The 22,070-nt window shown below is 46.8% G+C and overlaps 1 protein-coding gene across 1 annotated transcript in view; it reads right to left on the bottom strand.

Annotated features, from left to right (window-relative positions):
* The window catches only part of LOC8039133 (serine-protein kinase ATM), a 397,758-nt gene that overhangs the window by 284,470 nt on the left and 91,218 nt on the right, over positions 1-22,070 (bottom strand). Inside the window, exons 12-15 of the mRNA XM_040208992.3 lie at positions 20,314-20,446; positions 13,534-13,694; positions 10,808-11,010; positions 3,324-3,440 (exon numbers count right to left, since the gene is read on the bottom strand). Coding sequence (XP_040064926.2) covers positions 3,324-3,440; positions 10,808-11,010; positions 13,534-13,694; positions 20,314-20,446 — 614 coding nt within the window. The remainder of the gene's footprint in view (positions 1-3,323; positions 3,441-10,807; positions 11,011-13,533; positions 13,695-20,313; positions 20,447-22,070) is intronic.

A 22,070-nucleotide genomic window follows, 5' to 3' on the forward strand; every position in this document is an offset into this window, starting at 1 on the left:
TATATCTGGGTTCGACTGCATCTGAATTAATTTTTTTTTATTCTCGGCGAGTTTAATCGTTGAACCTATACTTCTGGTCGACTTACATTCGAGTAACTCTGGTAGCTTCTCTTCATTATGTGAGACATCTTCACCCGCTTGACATCCCACTTGCATTGTAGCTAAAGTTGATTCTCTTTTCATCTGTTTAGAGTCTTCACCTGCTTGGCACCCTGCTTGCGTTGTTATCAAAGTTGCCGCCTCTCTTCCTCCATTTAAAGACGTCTTCACCGGCTTGGTGCACCGCTTGCATTGTAGCCGAATTCGCCTATCTTCCTCCGTTTTGCAAGACGTCTTCACCTGCTTGGCCTCCTGCTTGCATTTTTTGGCCAGTTGCTTCTCTTCATCCGTTGAGACGCCCTCATTTGCTTGGCATTCCACTTGCGTCGTAGCCAAAGTTTTCTTCTCTTCGTTCGTTTATGGCTAAACTTACAAGACAGATGGAATGACAATTTTCGTCCACAGACCGTATACCACGCGGCCGTCACGTCACCGATTCCTGTGATCCGCACCTTGTCTGCGGACCGAAATGGTCCAACGCCTTTTCACTCATGAAGTTTTTGGCATGTCTGACCTGAAAAGCATTTAGCCTGGCAACAATATGTTTTCTTTGTTTCTGGACAGGCGAAACACAGATGGCACATCACTATGTTTAGTGTATTCACTGGTTAATTATATAGTACGATTCTTGGTTCCATGCTTGAAAGAAGCCGCAGAAACTTTGCCCGGCTGACGCAACGCGAGTTCCAGAACTCCACCGGGTCCACGTCAACAATCTACTGTCAAAACTCGCCTAGCATGCCACAACTTTTCTTTAAACATGGTTAAAATCGCGCACAAAGAGACGAGGACAAACGAGGAAGGAACACAGAACACAGACAGGCGCGCTGTGTTCCTTCCTCGTTTGTCCTCGTCTCTTTGTGCGTGATTTTAACCATGTTCAACGTTTACCAACTTGCCCGACTTACTACTCTTCTACAACTTTTCTTGTGGCTGTGGTGTAGTGAAGTATTGTGTGCAAGAGTGGTGTGCGAGAAGGCATCTCTGAATGCCTTTCCGCAAGTCCAGGACTTCGTCGCTTCGACACTGAAGCCTCCTCAAGCACAACCATGCTTGTGTGACTGTCATGCCTTGGGTTAGTAAAGCGAGTGGCACTTCACACTAAGCTTATTATGATGCTCTGTCTCATGATGTATGTTAACAGCGGCATACATAGATATTGCTCTTGGACAACGGTGACACATCACAATATTGGAGTTTCGCAGCACTGTCGTCGTAGACGGCGTGGTGGAAGTTCATCGTTCCACGTAAAAGCGCTATCCTTTGCTTTGAATTTTCGTTGTGTGTCGCTATGATAACCCAACACATACTAGAAGGGGAGATCCACCTACTCGTGCGGCGATGTCGTGGCGGCACTCTCAAGACGGCAGAAACGCCCGTGTCGTCGTGTTTGTTTACTTCGACTGCAGTGGTGCTTTCTAAGCATTTGTGTTTTCGAACATCGTTCGGATTTCTTATTTGATGCATTTCATGCCTGTGCTCAAGTTGAAGGTATTACTGGCGCGTACCGTATGAAGGATGCGAATTTTTATGCATTTCCATCACCGGAAAAAAGTGATTAGGGTTAGCAATCCTGAACGCTCGCAACGTCCGTCCGCAACCCGCGACACCGTTAAAAGGTTGCGCCAGGCAAAAGTCGCTAATTTCTTTCAAAATGTGTGACACACTTGAGAGAGAAGTGTACTAGCCTGGTGAAATAAAGACTTCCCTCAAACTAAGCTTTATTTTTCATCTAACATAAAATAAATTCTTTTACAAAGGTAGGTTGTCTCATGGCATGTATTTTGGCCTGAAAAATTGATGTTTTGGTGATATAGCGCGGTACTGCTTATAGTGCGGATTTTCGCGACTCCCGCGACATACGTTATATGCGGTCTACACTGTAGTATGCTAGATACGACGACTTTAATTACTGAATTCCAATGCATCACCGTGGTGCACAGCAATTGCTAAGGATAACAAACTGATTTGCTAGTAGGCCACTTCAGAGCCAATACGTCCAATTACACCAGGCTTGCAGCCAACAATAATCTTTGCTCCATTAGTCCTGGACCGTGTGTCTGTTGGGGGGGGGGGGGGGGGGCTGGTCTGGTAGCATGTAATATTCACTTGCGAGCCGCATTTGGCCTGCGGGCTGCCAATTGCTGACCCCTGGTTTAGAAAAAACTGTTCACCTGTAAAGCGCCCAAAAAATGAGGACACGAGAAAGACGAGACAGGACCAAGTGCACTTCGTCCTGTCTCGTCTTCTTCGTGTCTTTGTTTTTTAGGCGCTTCACAAGTTAAACATATACTAACTAGCCCACCTATCCATTTTACTGTTCACCTGCTTGGCATCCCGAATGCGTTGTAGCCGAAGTTGCTTTTCTTCGTCAGTGTTGTCTGCTGCTTTCAAAATAGTCACCCAACTTGGTCGACATGGAGTGCTGTGCTCTGAACGCATTCTAGGCTGACTGAGTAGCAAAGATAAGAAGCACGAGCTAGCTTGCATTCTTTACCTTGAGACGAGTCTTTCTACTGCGTGAATCAAACGGATTGTTGGCCATCTCAAGGGACCGCACAAACCGGTCTCTTAACATATCGTGCTACGATTCACTAAAGAGGTGCTTGAAGGAGGTGGACCTTGTGTATCAAAATTTTACTGAACAAAGTTATCCGAGTAGAAAGTTAGAAATAAAAAAATACCTGCTTATGGTGTCCTTCTGCTAAGAAAAGAAGTCTGACAAGGGGGCACTTCCCTCGACCTTGTTAGACAATGTTTTTGGGCCAAAAGCGACACACTCTTTCTCAGTGCCAATTGTCAGTGCATGATTCTTTTATTTTTACCTATAAAGCAAAAAAATTAACACAAAAGGAGAAAAACAAAACAAATGCATGTTGTCTAGTTTCTTTAACTATTATTTTCAGCTACACTTCATTGTCTGTTTTGCGCTCCCATTCATTTTCTTGTCTGTAAAGAGGGTGAAAATGATACAGCAAAACACAAAGTAATGGCACTGTTTCCCAAGCAGCCAGTGTTTGTTTTGGTGGACTCAGCAGCCATCATAATTTGATATCGTCGCCAATGAGTAAGTTCCAATCGTACAAAAGTCAAAGCAAAAAACGATGGGTCCGTCCAAGTCCAACTTTAACAACTGTTTGTTCTCCTTCACGTCACCTTAACATCATTCACTGCACACACAAACAAAAGGAAGCAGGAGCACTCCGTCCTCCTCTGGAGCTCACCTGGAGTTGTCCGGTGAGCACCGTGGCAAAAAGAGCCTCCTGTTGGAGGGCATTGAGCCGCCACAGCTGAGCCAGCAACACAACCCCCAGGCCGCACACGTACAAGCAGAGCACCATCTACAACGGGACAGACAAGAAAACAGGCAGTGCAAGTAAATGCCCATAGGTCATCTTCCATGACATGACCACTTCACCCTCACGTCAAAGCTCCATTCCTGAATTACGAGGCACCAGATGGAACAGTTTCATATAGTACTCAGTGGAGAAGCTGCTAACAACGAAGCATATAGACTATTGACCAAGGTTCTCCACAACATGCTCCAGGGTTCCTTGAACACCAGCATTGGGAATATGCGACACCGAAAAGGGGGTGCACCGCTCCCCCTTAGCAGCCGGTTGGCTGTGGCCCGTATGGCCGCCACCGATTGTGGCCTTCAAAAGACACCAACACCCCCCCAAAATGCTTTTTCATTTCTTGCCAGGCGATTCATTATGGTTGTCAGAAGACTACTCAATTAATATTTTGCAACAGTCATATATATTTTTAATAAAGCAAAAAACAGAACTGCTCGAAGCTGAAACCTCCACACGGAGGTCGGAGAAATATGGGATGAGAGAGAGAGCCAAAAGCCACATAAGTACACCCAGCCGCAAGTTCTTTTTTTTTTGTGCGCAGCAGACGAAATGTATTGCAGAAATCGTTTGCTGTGCGATTCCTTTGCAGTTATGTTTGTTCTGCTCGCTGTTTTGTACTTCAAAATGAGTTTTGTACATTGAAGAGTTAGAAATGAGTAGTGAGGGCCCGTGGTGAATTCCCGTGATCGGCACCCGAAAGGAATACCCCCAAGATGTTGCGTGAAGAGCTGCCTCACATGTCCTGCTCCTGAAAGTGGCATTGTGCGGCAGAGTCTGCACAAGTATCCGAGAGATCAACGGGTCGGGATCAATGGCTGGCTGCCATTCCTGCAGAACAGTTACGGGCACCTCGGAAAGCGGACACGACCCGATTCATATGTTCCTTGCATTTTGTGGAGAGTGACTACAGCGAGTTCGCAGGTGTCGAAAAAAGATTCCCATACCATTTAGTTCAGTGACGTATTGTCCACAACATTTGTTTTTTCAGTGATAATTGTAAAGACAGACAGGTAAATATCACAAAATGTAAGACCAAAAAAAACAAGGTAAGCCCACACTAGGAATTGAACCTGAGCCGCTGCGTGTGAGGCGGACATCTTTCCACTGAGCTACAGGGGGAACTCCTCGTAGTAATGCAGCCGGTCTACTGTAGGTCGGAAAGTTTGCTGCGGATTTCCCTCCAGCAAAGGCACTCCTGGCTCAAAGTTAGGCTGCGCCACGCATAGCGCACATTCGCATCTGGTAAAGAAATTGTATGCGTGCATATTCAACTCAAAGTTTGCACTTCGTGCTTGACGTTTGCACGAGCGATGTCTTCAGACACGGGAAGGGTCGACGGCTCGGCGATGTCTTGGTGCAATCGGCTTGGTGGTCGGGCGTGTCGTACGGGATAAATGTCAGTTCTTTCGATTGGTCCGAAATTTCTCTTTCGAAGGAAGACAGATTTGTTGGTACTGCGAACGACAGTTCTGAAGTAGGAGTCCCACATCCGCCGTATGCTGCCATCGCCGTCCAGCCCGCGAGACCCACGATACGCAATACGACGCCTTGTTGAGAACTTCGCAGTGAACGCACAGAATGCTTCTGGTTCTTTGTGCAACTTTTCTTTCAATCAACATATTTGCAGCTTTTTGGAAGCCACAAAAAAAAAAGTTTCGTATTTTTTTTTATTTTTAATACTGAGTGTGTGCTTTCAATGACCCACTCCTTCGATTAAATTTGGAGGTTCAGTCTAAACCTTAGAAAACGGCCCGTGACCACGGAGAAGAGAGTGAGCGCAACTCAAAGCGGCCAGTTCTCGATCGGTGATTTCCGGGTGGAGAGAAACCGAATTTCGATCCGCAAATTCTGTTCTAAGTAGTTGGGCTCCCATATGTCACATACAACTAAAAACCTCGACGAGCATAAATACCCTGTCAGTGTCCCTTTAAAGGGATACTCCACCGATTTTTTGAGCTACCTCGACTAACTATATTTTCTGACTCCCCGGCCTTTAGCCTTTCCGGTATGCTATTTAGCGTCGCGAAATTCATAATAGGTATTGTGAAATCGGCAAATGAAAATGGTGCAAAACCCAATATTCAAATATTTGCGCACTTTTCAGTGCCGTGACGTCAGTGGCAGGCAGGCTTGCCAGTCGAGCAAGTCGTCTAAAAATAGAATATGCCAATCATTTGTTCCGTGCTGGAGCGCGGATACGGGAGCGAGCTTCCAAAGCACTCATTTGACACCATGAAACTGCTTCAAATCCGTTGGGAACAACTTCTGTAGTCCAAAAAGTTAACCCCTGCCTTCCACTGACGTCACTTTTTCATTGTTGCCAGTAGAGACTTTCAGTTTGAAAAACATTGTGAAGACCAAAACTGTAAATTCAATAACTTTGCAAAAAAACAATATTTTGACCTAATATTTGGGATACTATTTTAGCAATGTTTGTTGGTTAGTTTAGCAAAATTTCAAGCGAATCGGAGACAATGAAAAAAACGGTGGAGTATCCCTTTAAGGGGGGACATGGGCCAAAGTTTTTATTTTTTTGAAAAAATTCATTTTTCAATTTTGACGTTTTTAGTTTTAGAAACTAATTATACACCCTTACACCAAATTTGATAACCATACGCCAAATATTTACGATGATATAAAATATTTTCAACAGTTGTGAGGCAGTAACAAAGTAAAGGAGTTCAATGTTTGAACGCATTTTTCTCAGTTCCACTTTTTGCTGCAAATTTCATACGAAGGAATCTTTTGTTCGAAGGTGAAAGTGTTCAGATACCACAATCAAGATGTTTCTGAACTGAACTTTACTGGGGAATCGGGCTATCTACTTTATTTTGTTTTAAGTTAAAGTCCTCAGTGATAAAAAGCCAAGTTTTCAAAAACTGACATAGGACAGATTTGCATCTCATATTTTGAGGTAATCACTCTTCCTGAAATATTTACATTTGAGTTATAAAAACTAGATAGCCCGAAGTGCCACATCCCCCACTTTATATTCTAGCAGTCAAAATGGTGCTTAATAGCTTCATTTGCATATCATAGATTTCTTAACAAAGAGTTACACATTTTCTTATGCAGGTATGTAAAATTGTCCTGGAGAGCTGAAAGTTTGCACAGTACACCTACATCTGACGTTAAATCTCCTCTCTAAATTTCATTCCAAACACTTGAGTAGTTAAGAAGTTTGACCTCTAGCCAGTGTCCCCCCTTAAACGTATAACGCTGTGCAGGTAAGCCAGTGGTTCTCAAATGGCAATCAGCAGCCCCTTTAAGGCTTTTGTAGGACTTTTGGGGCCCTCAAAGGCCCCAAGCATCGATCAAACCAAGCAATTAAAACACTTTTTTTTCTATTGATGCTGGTTGTTTTATAAGGCTTAATAAGCTAAACCACGTGAGCCGAGTGAGTAGGTTTCATTACTTTCCATTTTGGAGCTTCAAAGTTGGTTTGCAAGCATTTAGGTTTTTTTTTTGGTTTTTCTTTCATTTAGTTTTTTGTAATTGTAAACCTCTAATACCCCCCTTCCCCCAGTGGATGGCATCCCCCATCCCTTTTGCCGGTTCTGAAGGGGTTCCTGAAGCATTAGTGGTTGAAAACCACCGAGGTAAGCTGACATTGATTACAAAGTAGGCATGCTACGCACAATGCATATGCAGAACACTTCTGTTAGAAGCCGCATCACGGCACCACTGTCTTGTCACAAGCTTCCAGTTACCTCAATTAACCATAACTAGGGTTTAGCGTTTTCGCTTTCTAAAGCATGAAACCCCCAATCTTAAAGTTTCATCTGTCTGCGCATTTTCCGCTAAATTTAGTGGAAAAACTGAATTGGTGTTCAGATAAGGTGACGTCAATTGATGTCACTTGACTCGACGTCGTATTATCTATACACCGATTAAGTTTCTCCGCCAAAGTCGTTGGGAAAATCAGTACCCTGTGACCTATACAGTAATATCTCGTTAACTCGAACACGGCTATCTCAAAATAGTGGTTAGTCCTAAAATTTCCTCGTCATGGAATGAGCTCCCATAGTAACAATGCATTTTGTCCTTGCTCATCTCGAAAGGGTTTCAGGACGGACTTCAGATATCTCAAACTGTCGTCAACGAAAATCGTAAAAAAAAACAAAAAAAACAAACACAATAAACAACAAAAACTGCCAAGAAAATATATGCGCAAGCGAGAAAAAAAAAAAGAAGATAAGTGCGTGTGCGGTGCACGGAGACGCGGAGAGATGTGCGACTCAATAACGTTTGTTGTCTTTTTTTTTTAACGATTCCCATCTACACAAGCCAATGGCAAGCGCCTGGCGCGTTCGGTGCCCCCTTTCCCTCCAGCGTTTTGTTCCGCTCTGTCTTTCATTTTCTCTTTGCTTCTGGGTTCTTCCATTTCCCTTCCCGGTCCAATCGTAGTCTCGTCAGTCTAGTGTTTCGCGGAGGTGTCTCGTTCGTTTGGAGTGATGGTGCTCTTTGTTGCTTGTCCGCCATTTTTTCCGGAGTGTTTCGATTGTCTCGCGGCACCATACGAGCAAGGGTCAAGTGTTCAATTCAGTCGTCAGTTGTGAATTCTCTGACCTTGGCACGTGACTCGACTGACCGTGATGATGGCGCAGCCTAAACAGTGCAAATCATCGACGCTTGAGGGGAAAGTTGCTCTCATCAGAGAAGTTGATGTTGCCGTGATTGTTAGAAGTTTTATTTAGAACATAACGCAACCAGAAGCAAAAAATTCCGGTACTTTGCTTATCGCGAAATTTCGCTTATCTCGAATTCTTTCACGGTTTTTATGACTTCGAGTTAACGAGGTATTACTGTATATACACCAATTCAGTTTCAGTTTCCCCACTTTATTCATCGGGAAAATCAATGTCACATATTGTGTGCACACAAATTCAGTTTCCCCGCTAAATTTAGCGGGAAAGTTGATTTTACGTGACCTGCGCTTTAAATCAGTTTCTCCGGTAAATTTAGCGCGGAATTTGATAAAATTAAAGGCTCTTCTCTCCCCAAAAGAATGGTTTTTAATGTCTTCTACACTTCAAACGATCCCTTCTCAAATACTGCATTCCATAAATTATACGACCTTGGAGATAAAGGTCAATGCCAATTTTGGTTTTAAAAATTGGCATATTTGTTTTTTAGGTTTTTTCGGTGATATATGTGGCATCTCATTCAGCCCAAATTCGTTTAGGGTCTTTCTTTTACACCGGGCTTTTTGTTAGCACTGGACAAATCTCTCCAAATAGTCGTGCTCAGCACGGTGCTGTCCCGGGGAGTGTGCAACTGCCACAGATGAAGGGGTGACCATTCGCAATCTAGTCAGTGATTGGGCCAAAGATTTAACGAGACAAATTTGTAAATACCATTTTTTTGTCAGAGTAGCATGCAACAGATTGAAACAATGACAAAGCACACAAGGAGAACTACAGATGAGGCGAATATCGACATTTGAGCTACCCAGGATGAACGAACCTTGAATTTCACTGGTAATCTAGACTGCAATTATGTTATATGATAACAAATCAACATATGTAATTTTAGAGGTTCCCTATATTAAAGCGCTCCCACTATTTTCTGTTGATAACTGTAGTGTTCAACAACCACTTCCCGCCATTTACCACGGCCACCCGATACTCCCCTTTGGACCAGCATTTACGCTCAAAACTGGCAAACTGCCAATACAATGTACTGTATTTACAGAAATGCAGGTAGACCCCCATTTTTTTAATTTTTGAAAATCGAACCAAAGCATTCCACTGCCGACAAAAACAAAACAATCGCGATATCAAAAACACCTCGGCTTGCTACGAGTTCAACCGGCTGTGCCTGCAGCATTGCGCTAATCTGCATGCTCATTTTACTATTTTTTACTTTTTTTACTTGCACGAACGAGTATTATTGACAGAGATTCGCAAGTTAACCCAAATGTACGGCGGTGAACAGCGCACCGCGCGTTCGACTCCCGGGGGGTGGTGGCACTTTTTGTAAGAGCCACTCTAGAGGCCGTTAGAACAGCCTCACGGCTCACTCCCTGCAGCGTCTTTTCGCAGTTCTTTGCACGATTCGCGGTCGCACGTCACTTGATCGAGCGTCGCGATCATGCTGGGCTCTGGAGTGCTAACTATGTTTTTTTGTATTGACACGCGTGACCCGGGCGGTTTAGGTTTTCGGTGCTTGTTTACGGCCATTCTTCACCCAGAAGCAACCGACAACTGTGCTGTTAAACGCAAGTTCGACCCGTCGGAGTGGGTGACCCTCCAATGGAGTCTGCAATGGTGGGGGATCTTAAAGTGTGATGGCAAACGAAGAGGCTTCCGAGGGCCAAAGCCTCGCAACGTACGCCGAAAAAAGTGCGCAATCGCTCCCTACCCGTAATGTGCAACGCGATCGCCGAGCATGCATGGAAGATGAGGTCATTTACAAAATGGAAGATTTCGTTAGACGACGCTGACAACATGCTTTGAGAACGTAGCGGTGATGATGACAAGACTGACATCATCACCAGTGCGGACGAGTCGTAGTCTAGTCGGGAACGGAGTGAGAACGACAGGAAGCAGCTTCAGTTGCCCCGCCTCCAGCGTGAACTTCCTAGTTTAAATAACGCCTGGGCATCTAAAGCACCTCGCATGCGCAGCCAAAGCAAGCCAGAAGGCTTTTGTTGGAGGCTCGGCATCTGAAACAGACACTTTGCCGTTCTCACATGTTTGCAGTAAAATCAGCCTCTAAATATGATTTTTTTTTTCTGATAAAGGGGGCTGACTTACAATCGTGTGCATATGGTACCACCACAGCAGCTAGAGCTTACCTGTAAGTCAAGTGCAGGCACCAAAATACAGCCAGCACCATGTTTTAAAGCACTGCATACTTCAGGTACTCGGGCAACTCTGCTTGCAATGCGCGAATCCCACAATCGATTCCGACAAAAACTCTTAAATGCCCTCATAGAATGAGAAGCTGTCGGACAGATTGGACAACGAAAACATTCAAAAACAATCTAAATTCTAACTCAAAAAGACAGTGAACTCGGCACACAAACCCCAATTAAAAAATAACAAAAACTTAACCCCCAAGCGATTGGTTACTCTCGATCGCCCCCAGCATAAAATAAGACAATACCGAAGATAGCTGACAACTTCATAAGTGAATTACAAGGTCACACTTCGCTCGCAGTTTTTGGTTCAACTCGTACAACCAAGCACCAAGACGGCAACACCCGACGAAGTGACGCGCCAACCCCTGCATTGTCGTCCGTTGCTGCTTGGGGATCCCTTTGGACGCAAGGGCGGCACGGGACGCCAGACGGACCGGTCGAAGACGCATTATGGGCGCCGTGGCCTCACGCAAAGTCCACCCACCTCACCGCCGTCGAGGAACGCACGGCACCGCTTGGCGAGCGCGTCCAGGGCTGCATCCCAGGCCGGACCCACGAGCGTCGCCGTGGCCGGGGCCCCTCCCGCGTCCCCGTTTTCCTCCGTCCCCCGCGGGGGGAAGTGCGCCAGGCTGCGACGAAGGAGCCCGCTCTCCAGGGCCGCTCGCCAGGGGAACGGGTCGAGCCGGGCTGCAAAGAGTGACGCACCCCTTCGAGCCCCTGGCACCTTTTGACCGTGCAAGTTCGCTCGGACGACTATTGTTGCATCTTCGCGTGTCTTGTATTGAGATGCGCGAATATTTGTTTGGGGTAACCTTGTCGTGAGGCATAAAGAAGTGTCCGAGATTTGCTCGTATCGCTTCTAAGATTAAAGATGCTGTAAACGAGCAAAACTTGGAGGGGCTCTTCATTTCTCTAAGTTTGGGAAGTGTGCGTTTCAGGAATATTCTACGGGCATAAAATTTTGAGATTGGGAATGCCATTGTCTGTACAGTAAACTTTCGTTAGTTTGACCTGGGTTAATTCAACTTTTCGTTTAATCCGATCATGTTCAAAAGTTTCGGCGAGTGCCCATACATTTCTACGGGAGGAAAAGTTTGATAGTTCGAACTCGGGAAGACTCTGCACCGGATAATTCGTCCCGAGCGATTGCGCGCGGGCTCACATTGCCAGCACCCCAGCAGAAAGACCGCCAAAGTATGGCGAAACACGGGCCCTTTGCTGCCAAACCGAACGTGCGCAAATATGCACCTGCTCCTCTACGCCGTTGAGACGGACCGTCGTGAATGACATCAGCCAGCGCAACTAATCTGGCGTGGAGTAGTGCGGAGAACATAGCACGTGGTAGGGTGCGGAAACAGCGCGCGCTCTCAAAGCGCTTTTCAGTAGCATCATGTGCGGTCTATCTCGCACTCCAGAAACGCAAATTCTTTTCCTTTCTTTTTTTTTTTTTTTTCTTTTTTTGTTGTCATTTTTTTTTGCTGCTGGCAGTCTGGGCGCACGGCGCCAAAGTAAGCTCGCAAGATTTGTCCGCGCACTCTTAAAGCACTTTTCTGTAGCATCATGTGCAGTCCATCTTGCGCGCCAGAAAGCGCAAATTCTTGTTTCCACCCCCTTTTTTTTTTTTGTTATTTTTCTCTGTTGCCGACGGACGACTGTCTGGCTGCCTGGCGCCAAGGTCTGGTCGTAAAACATATTTTTTCGTGTTTGTTTGTTTGTTTGTTAATTTGTTTGTTTTTTTAGTGCGCCGTTTTCCGGGAATGTGACGTTTAGTTACGCTGCTCTCCGAATGCTTTTGGAGACACGTTTTAAGCGCAGACGGCAGCAGACCATCCGTGAGTACTTTGGACAATAAAAGCAAGTTTAATTTTAACCGTTTTTCTGCCCTTTTTTTTAATTGGATCATTTCGATAATTGGACCAGATTTCAAGGCCCCGTCGATGTCGAATTAACGAAAGTTTACTGTAATCGTTATCATCGGGTAATATTCACACAAAAACCAAGTTTTTACAAAAAATGAGGTCCCGCACAATATTTAACAACGATTTCGAATATTTTCCCACTTTTATTTGACATTCTACAAGACACGACTTAGTAAATGAAATTGTTTTTCGGTCGACAAAAACAAACAGCGTACTACAGACACCTGAAACTCCGCGAGAATCTGATGCTAGTGGTGCTGATAGAATGTGCAAGTTTGAGGACCTTACCCCAATCAAGAAATAAGAGACAAAATTTTGTAACGCCCAACATTGCTCTAAACCTAACATTTGCCACTCCAAGAGATGGCAGTGGGGTCACCCTCGGCATTAACCGTATAATTGCACGTAATGGCCGCACCCCTATATTGAGGACAAAGTATTGCAAAAAAAATAACAAATTATTCGCACATGCGCCACACCTCCTTGTTTTTGAGACATGCCGACTGTAATGCCATGTTTCTACGAATATATATCGCTGGGTGGCGCTAGCCAACACCCGAGCACGTAGCGGCACGTCGCTCCACATCCCCAATATTTGCTCTCCACTCATCCGCATCACCGTATGGCACAATGGCCGTCGACCTCGATCGTGGTCGGCAGCACTGTCGGGATGCATTTATGTTGGGGTAAGGCATTGAAAAAAGATAAAGGATATGTCAGGTTCTGTGGCAAGCGGGAGGAATGGGGATTCAGCGGGGTAGGCTGGCACGTGCATTCAGGTTTCCAAACGCCACTGTACACTCTGGGGAGATTTCCGTTCGTTCTTCGATTCGTGTCAAAGCATCGTGATTTGTCTGCCTTTTTGCGCAATCTGAGAGCTCAGGGCAAGTACCACTTCAACAGCCATACGGGATTCAAGCCGAAAATTGCCACACCTGCTATCAAGTATGGCCAAAAAAAAAAAAAGGTGCGTATTGCGCAGTATGTAAACTAATTAAAGCTGACTGACGATTGAGTCCAGACTCCGGAAAGCAGGCGTTTCCGACCAGTGCAGCGGAGCACGCTCATGTACGTTCATTTCGGAATGTGGATACAGGTACTTTTTTTTGTTTTAATTTGTCGAAAAATTGCCTTCAAATCGGGAAAACATAGTGCGGTCCTTACACGAGTTTATACGTTATTTCGACGAAAAACACTCGTCGGCAATAAAGAAAACAAAATTGCCTTTCTTGCCGACGAAAGTTCATTCCGCCGTAAGAATGGACGCCCGTGAGCGGAGAGGCGGCCTCACCGTTGCCGGGGGGTGCCTTGGGCAGCCCGGACCAGACGGCCCAGGGCCGAGCCAGACAAAGCGAGGCCAGCAGCTCTCCGACCAGCCCCATGTTCTCCGGCTCCGGGCAGGTCCCCTCGTCCGGCGAAGGCAGCAGGCGCTCCAGCAGCCACAGCCGCCACCTGCAATGACGGGCGGGCAAGACCAAGCCAGTTAGAGTGGGACCCACACCCTTCGGCTTTGGAGGGGAACCGAGGAACAAATTACGCCAAAATGGCTGCTGCCGCTACGCCGATTCTCAACGAAATGTGTTAGTATTTAGCGCGGGGGTACAGACTCTGCAAAGAATGGGCATTCCAACCTCGCTCCGGTCCGCATACAGTTGTCTTGCAAGAGCCAGTCTTTGCTCCTGGTTGCCGGCGCTTTCACGCAAAAGACGTCGTCGCTGCACTCGGTTTTATGTTGTAGCTTACTGTATAAACCGAAATATAGGTCCAGTTTTTTTTTTCTGGAAATGCACTAGAAAGTGTTGACCCTCGTCTCGTATACCGGTCATTGGTGGAAAAACAAAAAAAGTGTGGAATCTACGACTGCCCGATGCCACCATTTTCTTTTTATTCGCACTACTCGCATTCCTCCTGTCCCGATTGTCGTTCTGCTCCCCGAGCGAGAACGAGTGGAAGCAGACGCGATAGGTTTCAAGCGAAAAGCTAACGTACATGCAGAAACGCGCGGCACTTTGACGCGCGAGGTAGATTCCACAAGTGCAGCATCGGCAATGCGATTGATGGGATAGAAGACAATGTGTTGTTGGACACGGACAGCATAGAGCACCCGTCGTCCAAGAAAGACGGAAGTTCCAAAGAATCGAAGCAATGCTCGCACGTGGGTTTCACTGCATGCAAGTGCAAAGCGGTGCGAAGAAAATAAATGTGCCTCAATTTCTTGCCGCGCTTTATTCTTCCTTCAGATCTTTTTTCCCTGGTAAAATTTTATTTTGTCATTATAAATCTTTGGTTTCCATTTTCACAATTTGTAAATTGGGGGTTTGAGCTATACTCCGGCTCAAACTATAATCCGTTTCTTTTGGTATGTTGTGCCAAGGCCGCTTGATCCCTTCCTCTCCCACTCCCACGGCGCATTGTTGGAAGCGGGTAAGAACATTCTTTCCCTCTTACATAGGAGGGAGAGTAGATGCAAGGAGACAATGAATGAAGCAAGAGAGCATGACAGGAACCGGAACCAGAATCTGATGATCCTGTCCTGGTCGAGACAAGATTGATTGAACCACAGGAGTTCATTCTAGCCAGGGATGGGCAAAATACATGCAAATATGTATCAAAATACAAACACAAAATACTTCGTCAAAAGTGTATTTAATTACAAATCTAATTACATTTGCAAAAAAGCATTTAATTACAAGATACAAATACAACCAAGTGTAATTGGTCTCCTCCAAATACTTTTCCAAATACATTCCTCAAAATTTTTATCAGCGACTTCAGGGCACGTACTACCGGTTTGTGGGTATCTCAGTTTAAGTTTGCATCGCACACTCGGGAGTTAGTGTGCGAGGCTCTAGTAACGTAATAGAAATATAATCACAAAAAAATGTAAGCAGCTTGGACGTAATGGGTGAAAAAAGTACTAAGCTTCAAGCAGCTTTTTTTGTCGATTACATTTTGGTATAGACCAACAAAGAACCGAGACGACCAAGACGCGCACCACTAGCTAGAGTATTTTGTATTGTTGCAACTCGCAGCAGTCACGGAAATCTGGACGACCCGCGCATTCAGAATGTTCCAGGCAAAGTATGGATGGAAATCAGGCTGGAAAGCATCACAAGTTGTCACAGGCACTTATTTAGCCAGTCCGCCAGTGAACGTCGAGTTCGTCACTATTCCTGCCCTAGACTAGCCCCGTAATCACAAAGTCACTAAACGCTTGTGCTTGATTGAGAGACACTGCATTTGGTGCAGAACGTAGCTTTCTTCCTGCTCTGGACAGTGACAATAAATTTGAGGGATGTATTTTCGCCCACAAAATTGTATTTAATTACAATTGTATTTGAAATACCCACGTTTTAGTACTTAAATACACACGTCAAATACATTATCCAATTTGTAATTAAATACAAATGCAAAATACACAAAGTATTTGAAATACGTATTTCAAATACTTGTATTTGAAATACTGCCCATCCCTGATTCTAGCATAGCAATAAAGGTGCGAGCCGTGCTGCGTCTGGTCGCGATCTGGTGAATCGAGAGAGCGTCCATGCGCAGACGCAGCGAGCACAGTCCAGGGTCACCCGGCAGCGGTGGCGATGATGATGGCGGCGGTGGCGACGATGATGATCTCCCGATACCTCCCCACTTTGGAAGAACACTCACACTTCCCCAAAGCGGTCATGTGGACAGCTCACTCATCCACTCTTGGTGATGGTAGGTGCCACAGCCAGTTGCAGATGTCCTTTTGTTCGCCGTGTAGTGCCGGTCGTCGTCCGAACCATGTGTAAACGGGGTTGAGGCGCTGGCCCTAGAGTGTGGACGTAAGGCGCTGCTCCCATCATAATCTGACCGCAGTTCCAAGCGGAAGGATATCGAGCTCACGTGTTCTGGGGTGCTCGTCATGGTGTTAGTGCATCTTCTCCTTGTATAAGGCATTTCTGAAGCGAAAGCGAGTGGTGTCCCAGCAAGGTTGGAGAGATTCAGGCTTTACTGGCATGTTTGTGCGCAGTCTTCGTCCCATGAATAGCTCCGCTGCTGCGTAACCTTCGATTCAAGGGGTCGCACGCTGGGCCAGCAATGCCTTGTAAATGTCTGTCGATTTTCTAAGGAGTTTCCTAGCCGTTTGGACTGGCCTCTCGGCCACCCTGTTGCTCTGTGGGTAGTGCGGACTTGACGCTAATCGTGTCACACCCCACTCCTTCAGAAACACCGCGAATCCAATCGAGGCGAATTGCGGTTCGTTGTCCGTTCGGAGGATTTTCGGTGCTTCATATCGTGCAAACATTGGGTCGAGGACGGCGATGATGTCCCTGGTTTTCGTCCTCCTCAAAGGTTCCAGCTCGAAGAACCTTGAATAGTAATCGACAGAAAACAAGAACTTACTGCCTTCATGGACGAAAAGGTCCATGTCGACGATTTCCCATGGGTAGCTTGGCAGTGGAGTCGCCAAAAATGGAGGTTCCCCTGGTTTCTGGTGTTCTTGACAAACGGGGCACCTCCTTCGGACAAAGCTACCGATGTGGAGGCCAATGTCTAGCCACTAGACTCATTCTCGTGCTCTGGCACGGCATTTGGACACACCCTGGGCCCGTTTGCTCGAAGCTGGTTAACTAACCGCGGTTAACCAGATTTTCCTACGAGGGGGAATTTTGGGTCACGTGACTGGCAGAGGAAGGATGGCGGGAAACATGGCAGTGCCCCGGTGAGTGAGCGCCGCTCGCTTTGGAACTAATACGTCGTAGTAGCTGCAGTAGCAGGCGCGTTAGTCAGCAAGGAATGGTGCAGGAGGTTTTCGCATTGCCTTACCTCACTTAAAACGCAAAACACGAGCAATGACCTCGAAGCATTTTTTAGATAGACTTTTGACTCTGGCCATTCCTAAGCCTAAATGAACGCGATAGTTGTCGGCATGGCAATGTCTTTGGAAAATGGATTGCCTTGACTCAATCGGCCGGGTATTGATAGCACACAGAAGCAGAGGGCATTCTCATAGACCTTTTGCTAAATTTCAAAAAGCACCGAGGTGCATGCTCCGAGTGTAGTTACACGCGCTGCACCTGCTGGCGTCTGTAGTAATAACTGTTCTGAAGCAAAAAGCCTAAAACAAATTTTGCCGTGCAAGCGCGTTGGTCAAAGATTTACAGTATAGACCACTTACAACGTAACCGCTTATAGTGCAGGACCGGGTATAACGCGGTTTCTTTAAACCACCGGTTCGCCTCCCATAGAACTTCATGTAATTACATACCGCTTAAAATGCAGGCGCGCGAAGGGAAGTACCGGTTATAGTGCGGTTTCTGGCTCGGCCCGCCGACCGCGCCGCCGACCGGAGCAGCGAGCACGCTTCCCTGTGCGACACTAGATAACGGCGCTGACGGCGCGAGCCGCAAGCGTTGCGCAAGCAGCACTCGCGGGGCAAGGAGGTTGCTCGATGAAGCGGGAGAAGCGAAGAGAGAGGCTTCAGTTGCCCTAGCGACGGAGGGACGCACGCACGTGTCGTTCACGTGCGTGCGTCCCTCCGCTTCCTTGAAAACATCCGAAACAACCGCAACGACAGACCAATCGCAGGCCGAGAAGTGTTCGCGCGCGTCGCATGCCGGTCGCGGGCCGGCTGCTTCTCCGCAAACATGGCATCGGTGGGATCAACGTTGTGATCGTCGTTTAGACGGCGTTCATCTCATCGTTCCGCGTAAAAGCGCTATCCTTTACTGTGAATCTTCGCTGTATGTCGCTATGATAACCCAGCACGTACTAGAAGGGAAGATCCACCTACTCGAGCGGCGATGTCGTGGCGGCACTCTCAAGACGGCAGAAACGCCCGTGTCGTCGTGTTTGTTTATTTCGACTACAGTGGTGCTTTCTAAGCATTTCTGTCCTTGAACATCGCCCGGATTTCTTATTTGGCGCATTTCATGCGTGTGCTCAAGTTCAATTGGTATTACTGGCGCGTACCGTATGAAGGATGCGAATTTTCACGCGTTTTCATCTCCGGAGAAAAGCGATTAGGGTTAGCAATCCTGAACGCTCGCAAAGTCCGTCCGCAACCCGCGACGCCGTTAAAAGGCTGCGCCAGGCAAAAGCCGCTCATTTCTTTCAAAATGCGTGACACACTTGAGAGAGAAGTGTACTAGTCTGGTGAAATAAAGACTTTCCTCACACTAAGCTTTATTTTTCATCTAATATAAAATAAATTGTTTTACAAAGGTAAGTAGTCTCATGGCATGTATTTTGGCCTGAAAAATTGATGTTTAGGTTATAGCGCGGTACCGCTTATAGTGCGGATTTTCGCGACTCCCGCGACATACGTTATATGCGGTCTACACTGTATTATGATTATTTACTTCAAATCTTTTATAAGTGTAAGGCCAACGCGCGCGAATCGTAGAATTACACTTCCAGCGTTCTTCTCGATGTTCGGGTAATTTACTAATAGGTCAATTTTCAGTGGAGCCGAGTTACAGGTTTTTCAATTTATGACGGGGTTATATACAGTTCTTGCATGCTGGCCAACCATGCTGCCGGGGTACCGCCCGCCCTTCACTTCTCACCTCTTTCTCATCGTTTCTAGGACTCAACTTCGTCGTCCTCTTTCGAACTCGGAAGGAAATTTCAACCGAGGCTTTTCTTCACTTCATACAACCAAATATTTAAAAAATTTCCAAACAAGGGTTAATTTAGTTTTACATTGCCGATTATTTTTACCACGAGCAATAAAAACTGTTTTTCAAGCTCAAATGTATGCCGCGCTGCGTCGCGAAAACCAGGCAGCGCGGATTTTTTGGGTCCCCCCATTTCGGGAACCTTTCCACGGAAGCCACGTATATTCGCTACAGCCAGTAGGTGACACCAGCTACCACCCCATAATAAAACGCGGAACTATCGCTCATCCAGCCCTCGTCAAACTTGGCTAGGTACTTATAGGTACGTAGTAGGGAAGGGTGGTTAACTTTTAACCGCGGTTAAAGTTAACCAGGTTCGAGCAAACGGGCCCAGGTGACCTGCATGAAGCATTCTTCTGGATTTCGAAGCGTAGGGCTTACGGTATGAGGAGTCGATTGCCCTTGAAGAACAGGACGTCTAGTATGGCTAGTTCGCCGGCGACTTTGTAGAACTGGCGGACTCCTTGAGGAAGCGTCATTTTATCTGGCTATGTCCAAAGGGCGTAGTCGATTACCATCCTCGTTACCGGATCTGTCTGTAGCTTGTTCTTCATGTGGTCGAGCATTTCTTGGGGACTGGAAGCTGTTCCAGCGTGAGGAGCTCATACTCGGTGTTGAGTTTCCTTGTACAAGAGGCTATGTTGCATAACGGCTTGCATGACAGCACGTCGGTGCTGTACATAGTTTTTTCAGGAACGTGTCTTATGGTGTAGTCGTACTGCAGCAGTTGCATTCGAAATTGATGCAGTTGTGGGCTCAGCTTATCGAGTCACTTTCTTGTCATGAGGGGAACCAGCGGTTTCTGGTCTGTCTCAATGTGAAACTGCAGTCCTAAGATGCACATGCAAAAATGATCCCAGGCCCATGTGATTGCGAGCTCTTCTTTGTAAATTTGAGCGTAGCGCTGGTCCGTCTTAGTGAGAGCGCACTGCATAGGCAATGGGCAGCCGCTTGCCGTTGGTCTTTTGCAGCAAGACAGCACCCATTCTGCCTCGCTTGATGTTTTGAGCAAAAACATTGACATTAGGTTCACATAACTCGTTGCATTCGAGCCACATCCAAGTCAATAGTGGAGATGGAGAAAATGATGACCAATATCTTGAATGTATGTCATGCATCGAAAATAATTTTATAAAAACAAGCAAATGTGACATAAGGTTGGAAAAGCTACACAGCAGAAAATTTTCACAAAGACAGGTCCAACCCAAGCAGAGCTTACTCATGACAACCAGGGAAGCTACCAGAAGGATCACTACAAACGTGATGCAGCTTGGCTCATATACAAAACAGGAACTCAAATGGTTTTCCAGAGGCACCGTGACAAGACCGTTCCTGTAGCCTCTGCTTCCCAAAGAGTTATCCCCGGAGGACTCTAGGCCCGCTCCGGCCCCGCAAGCGGTCGGAGACGTCACCTGTGCTTCTCGGGCACGACCCGGTCGGCCAGGCCCAAGCCCAGGAAGCCCGGTGCGTCCAGCCGAGGCGGCGAGTCCTGGCTTCCCAGCAGCGCAGCCAGGCTCTGCAGGCCAGGCCTCTCCAGGGCCTTGCCTGCACACCCGAGACACGGCCGAGGTCAGGGGTGTGACGACGACGCATCGCGCGCAACAGCAGAGAAGGTGGGGATGTGACACTGCAACTTGGCTTGGCCAGTGTCCAGGCAAACTAGGCAATCACCGAGGCTGCCCATGTGCACCCATATCTTCCATGGGGCTTTGCACTCTCTGGGAAGACATCATGCCTCAAAGCATAATCGGTGAAGCTGTACGGCACTTGTAGAGGCAAAACCAATGATAAAGGTGATTTTCTTGGAACTATAACAGATTGGAAAATGATTTGCTCATGTTAGTGCTTAGCACACACAAAAAAGATATACAATATGTGAAAAACTTTATAAATTGGACGAGAAATTACAGAAAAATGTTTAAAACCAGGGACTCCCCTTAAAGTAACTACAGTATAGACCACTTACAACGTAACCGCTTATGGTGCAGGACCGGGTATAACGCGGTTTTTTTAAACCACCAGTTCGCCTCCCATAGAACTCCATGTAATTACATACCGCTTAAAATGCAGGCGCACGAAAGGAAATACCGGTTATAGTGCGGTTTCTGGCACAGCCCGCCGACCGCGCCGACGACCGGAGCAGCGAGCACGCTTCCCTGTGCGACACTAGATAACGGCTCTGACGGCGCGAGCCGCAAGCGGCACTCGCGGGGCAAGGAGGTTGCTCGAAGAAGCGGGGAGAAGCGAAGAGAGAGGCTTCAGTTGCCATAGCAATGCAGGGAGGCACACACGTGTCGTTCACGTGCATGCGCCCCTCCGCTGCGTTGGAAACAAAGAAACAAACAACCGCAACGACAGACCAATCGCCGGTCGAGGAGAAGTGTTCACGCGCATTGCATGCCGGTCGCGGGCCGGCTGCTTCTATCCGCAAACATGGCGTCGGTTGTGATCGTCGTCGTAGACGGCGTTCATCTTATCGTTCTGCGTAAAAGCGCTATCCTTGACCGTGAATTTTCGTTGTGTGTTGCTGTGATAACCCAGCACGTACTAGAAGGGAAGATCCACCAACTCGTGCGGCGATGTCGTGGCGGCGCTCTCAAGACGGCAGAAACGCCCGTGTCGTCGTGTTGTTTACTTTGACTACAGTGGTGATTTCTAAGCATTTGTGTCCTCGAACATCGCCCGGATTTCTTATTTGGCGCATTTCATGCGTGTGCTCAAGTTCAAGGTGTTACTGGCGCGTACCGTATGAGGGATGCGAATTTTCACACGTTTTCATCCCTGGAGAAAAGTGATTATGGTTAGCAATCCTGAATGCTCGCAACATCCGTCCGCAACCCGCGACGCCGTTAAAAGGCTGTGCCAGGCAAAAGCCGCTCATTTTTTTCAAAATGTGTGACACACTTGAGACAGAACTGTACTAGTCTGGTGAAATAAAGACTCTCCTCATATTTTTCATCTAACATAAAATAAATTCTTTTACAAAGGTAAGTTGTCTTATGGCATGTATTTTGGCCTGAAAAATTGATGTTTTGGTTATAGCGCGGTACTCAGGGGTGGAACTCATGAAATGTACTTGGGAGCAGCCACGGGAGCAGCTGAAACAGCTGTTTTGGAGCAGGTTGGGAGCAGCTAAAACTACATTCTGGAGCAGGCTAGGAGCAGCTCA

The sequence above is a fragment of the Ixodes scapularis genome, unplaced genomic scaffold, assembly GCF_016920785.2.
Source record: "Ixodes scapularis isolate PalLabHiFi unplaced genomic scaffold, ASM1692078v2 PGA_scaffold2__306_contigs__length_199485367, whole genome shotgun sequence".
Taxonomy (NCBI): Eukaryota; Metazoa; Arthropoda; class Arachnida; order Ixodida; family Ixodidae; genus Ixodes; species Ixodes scapularis.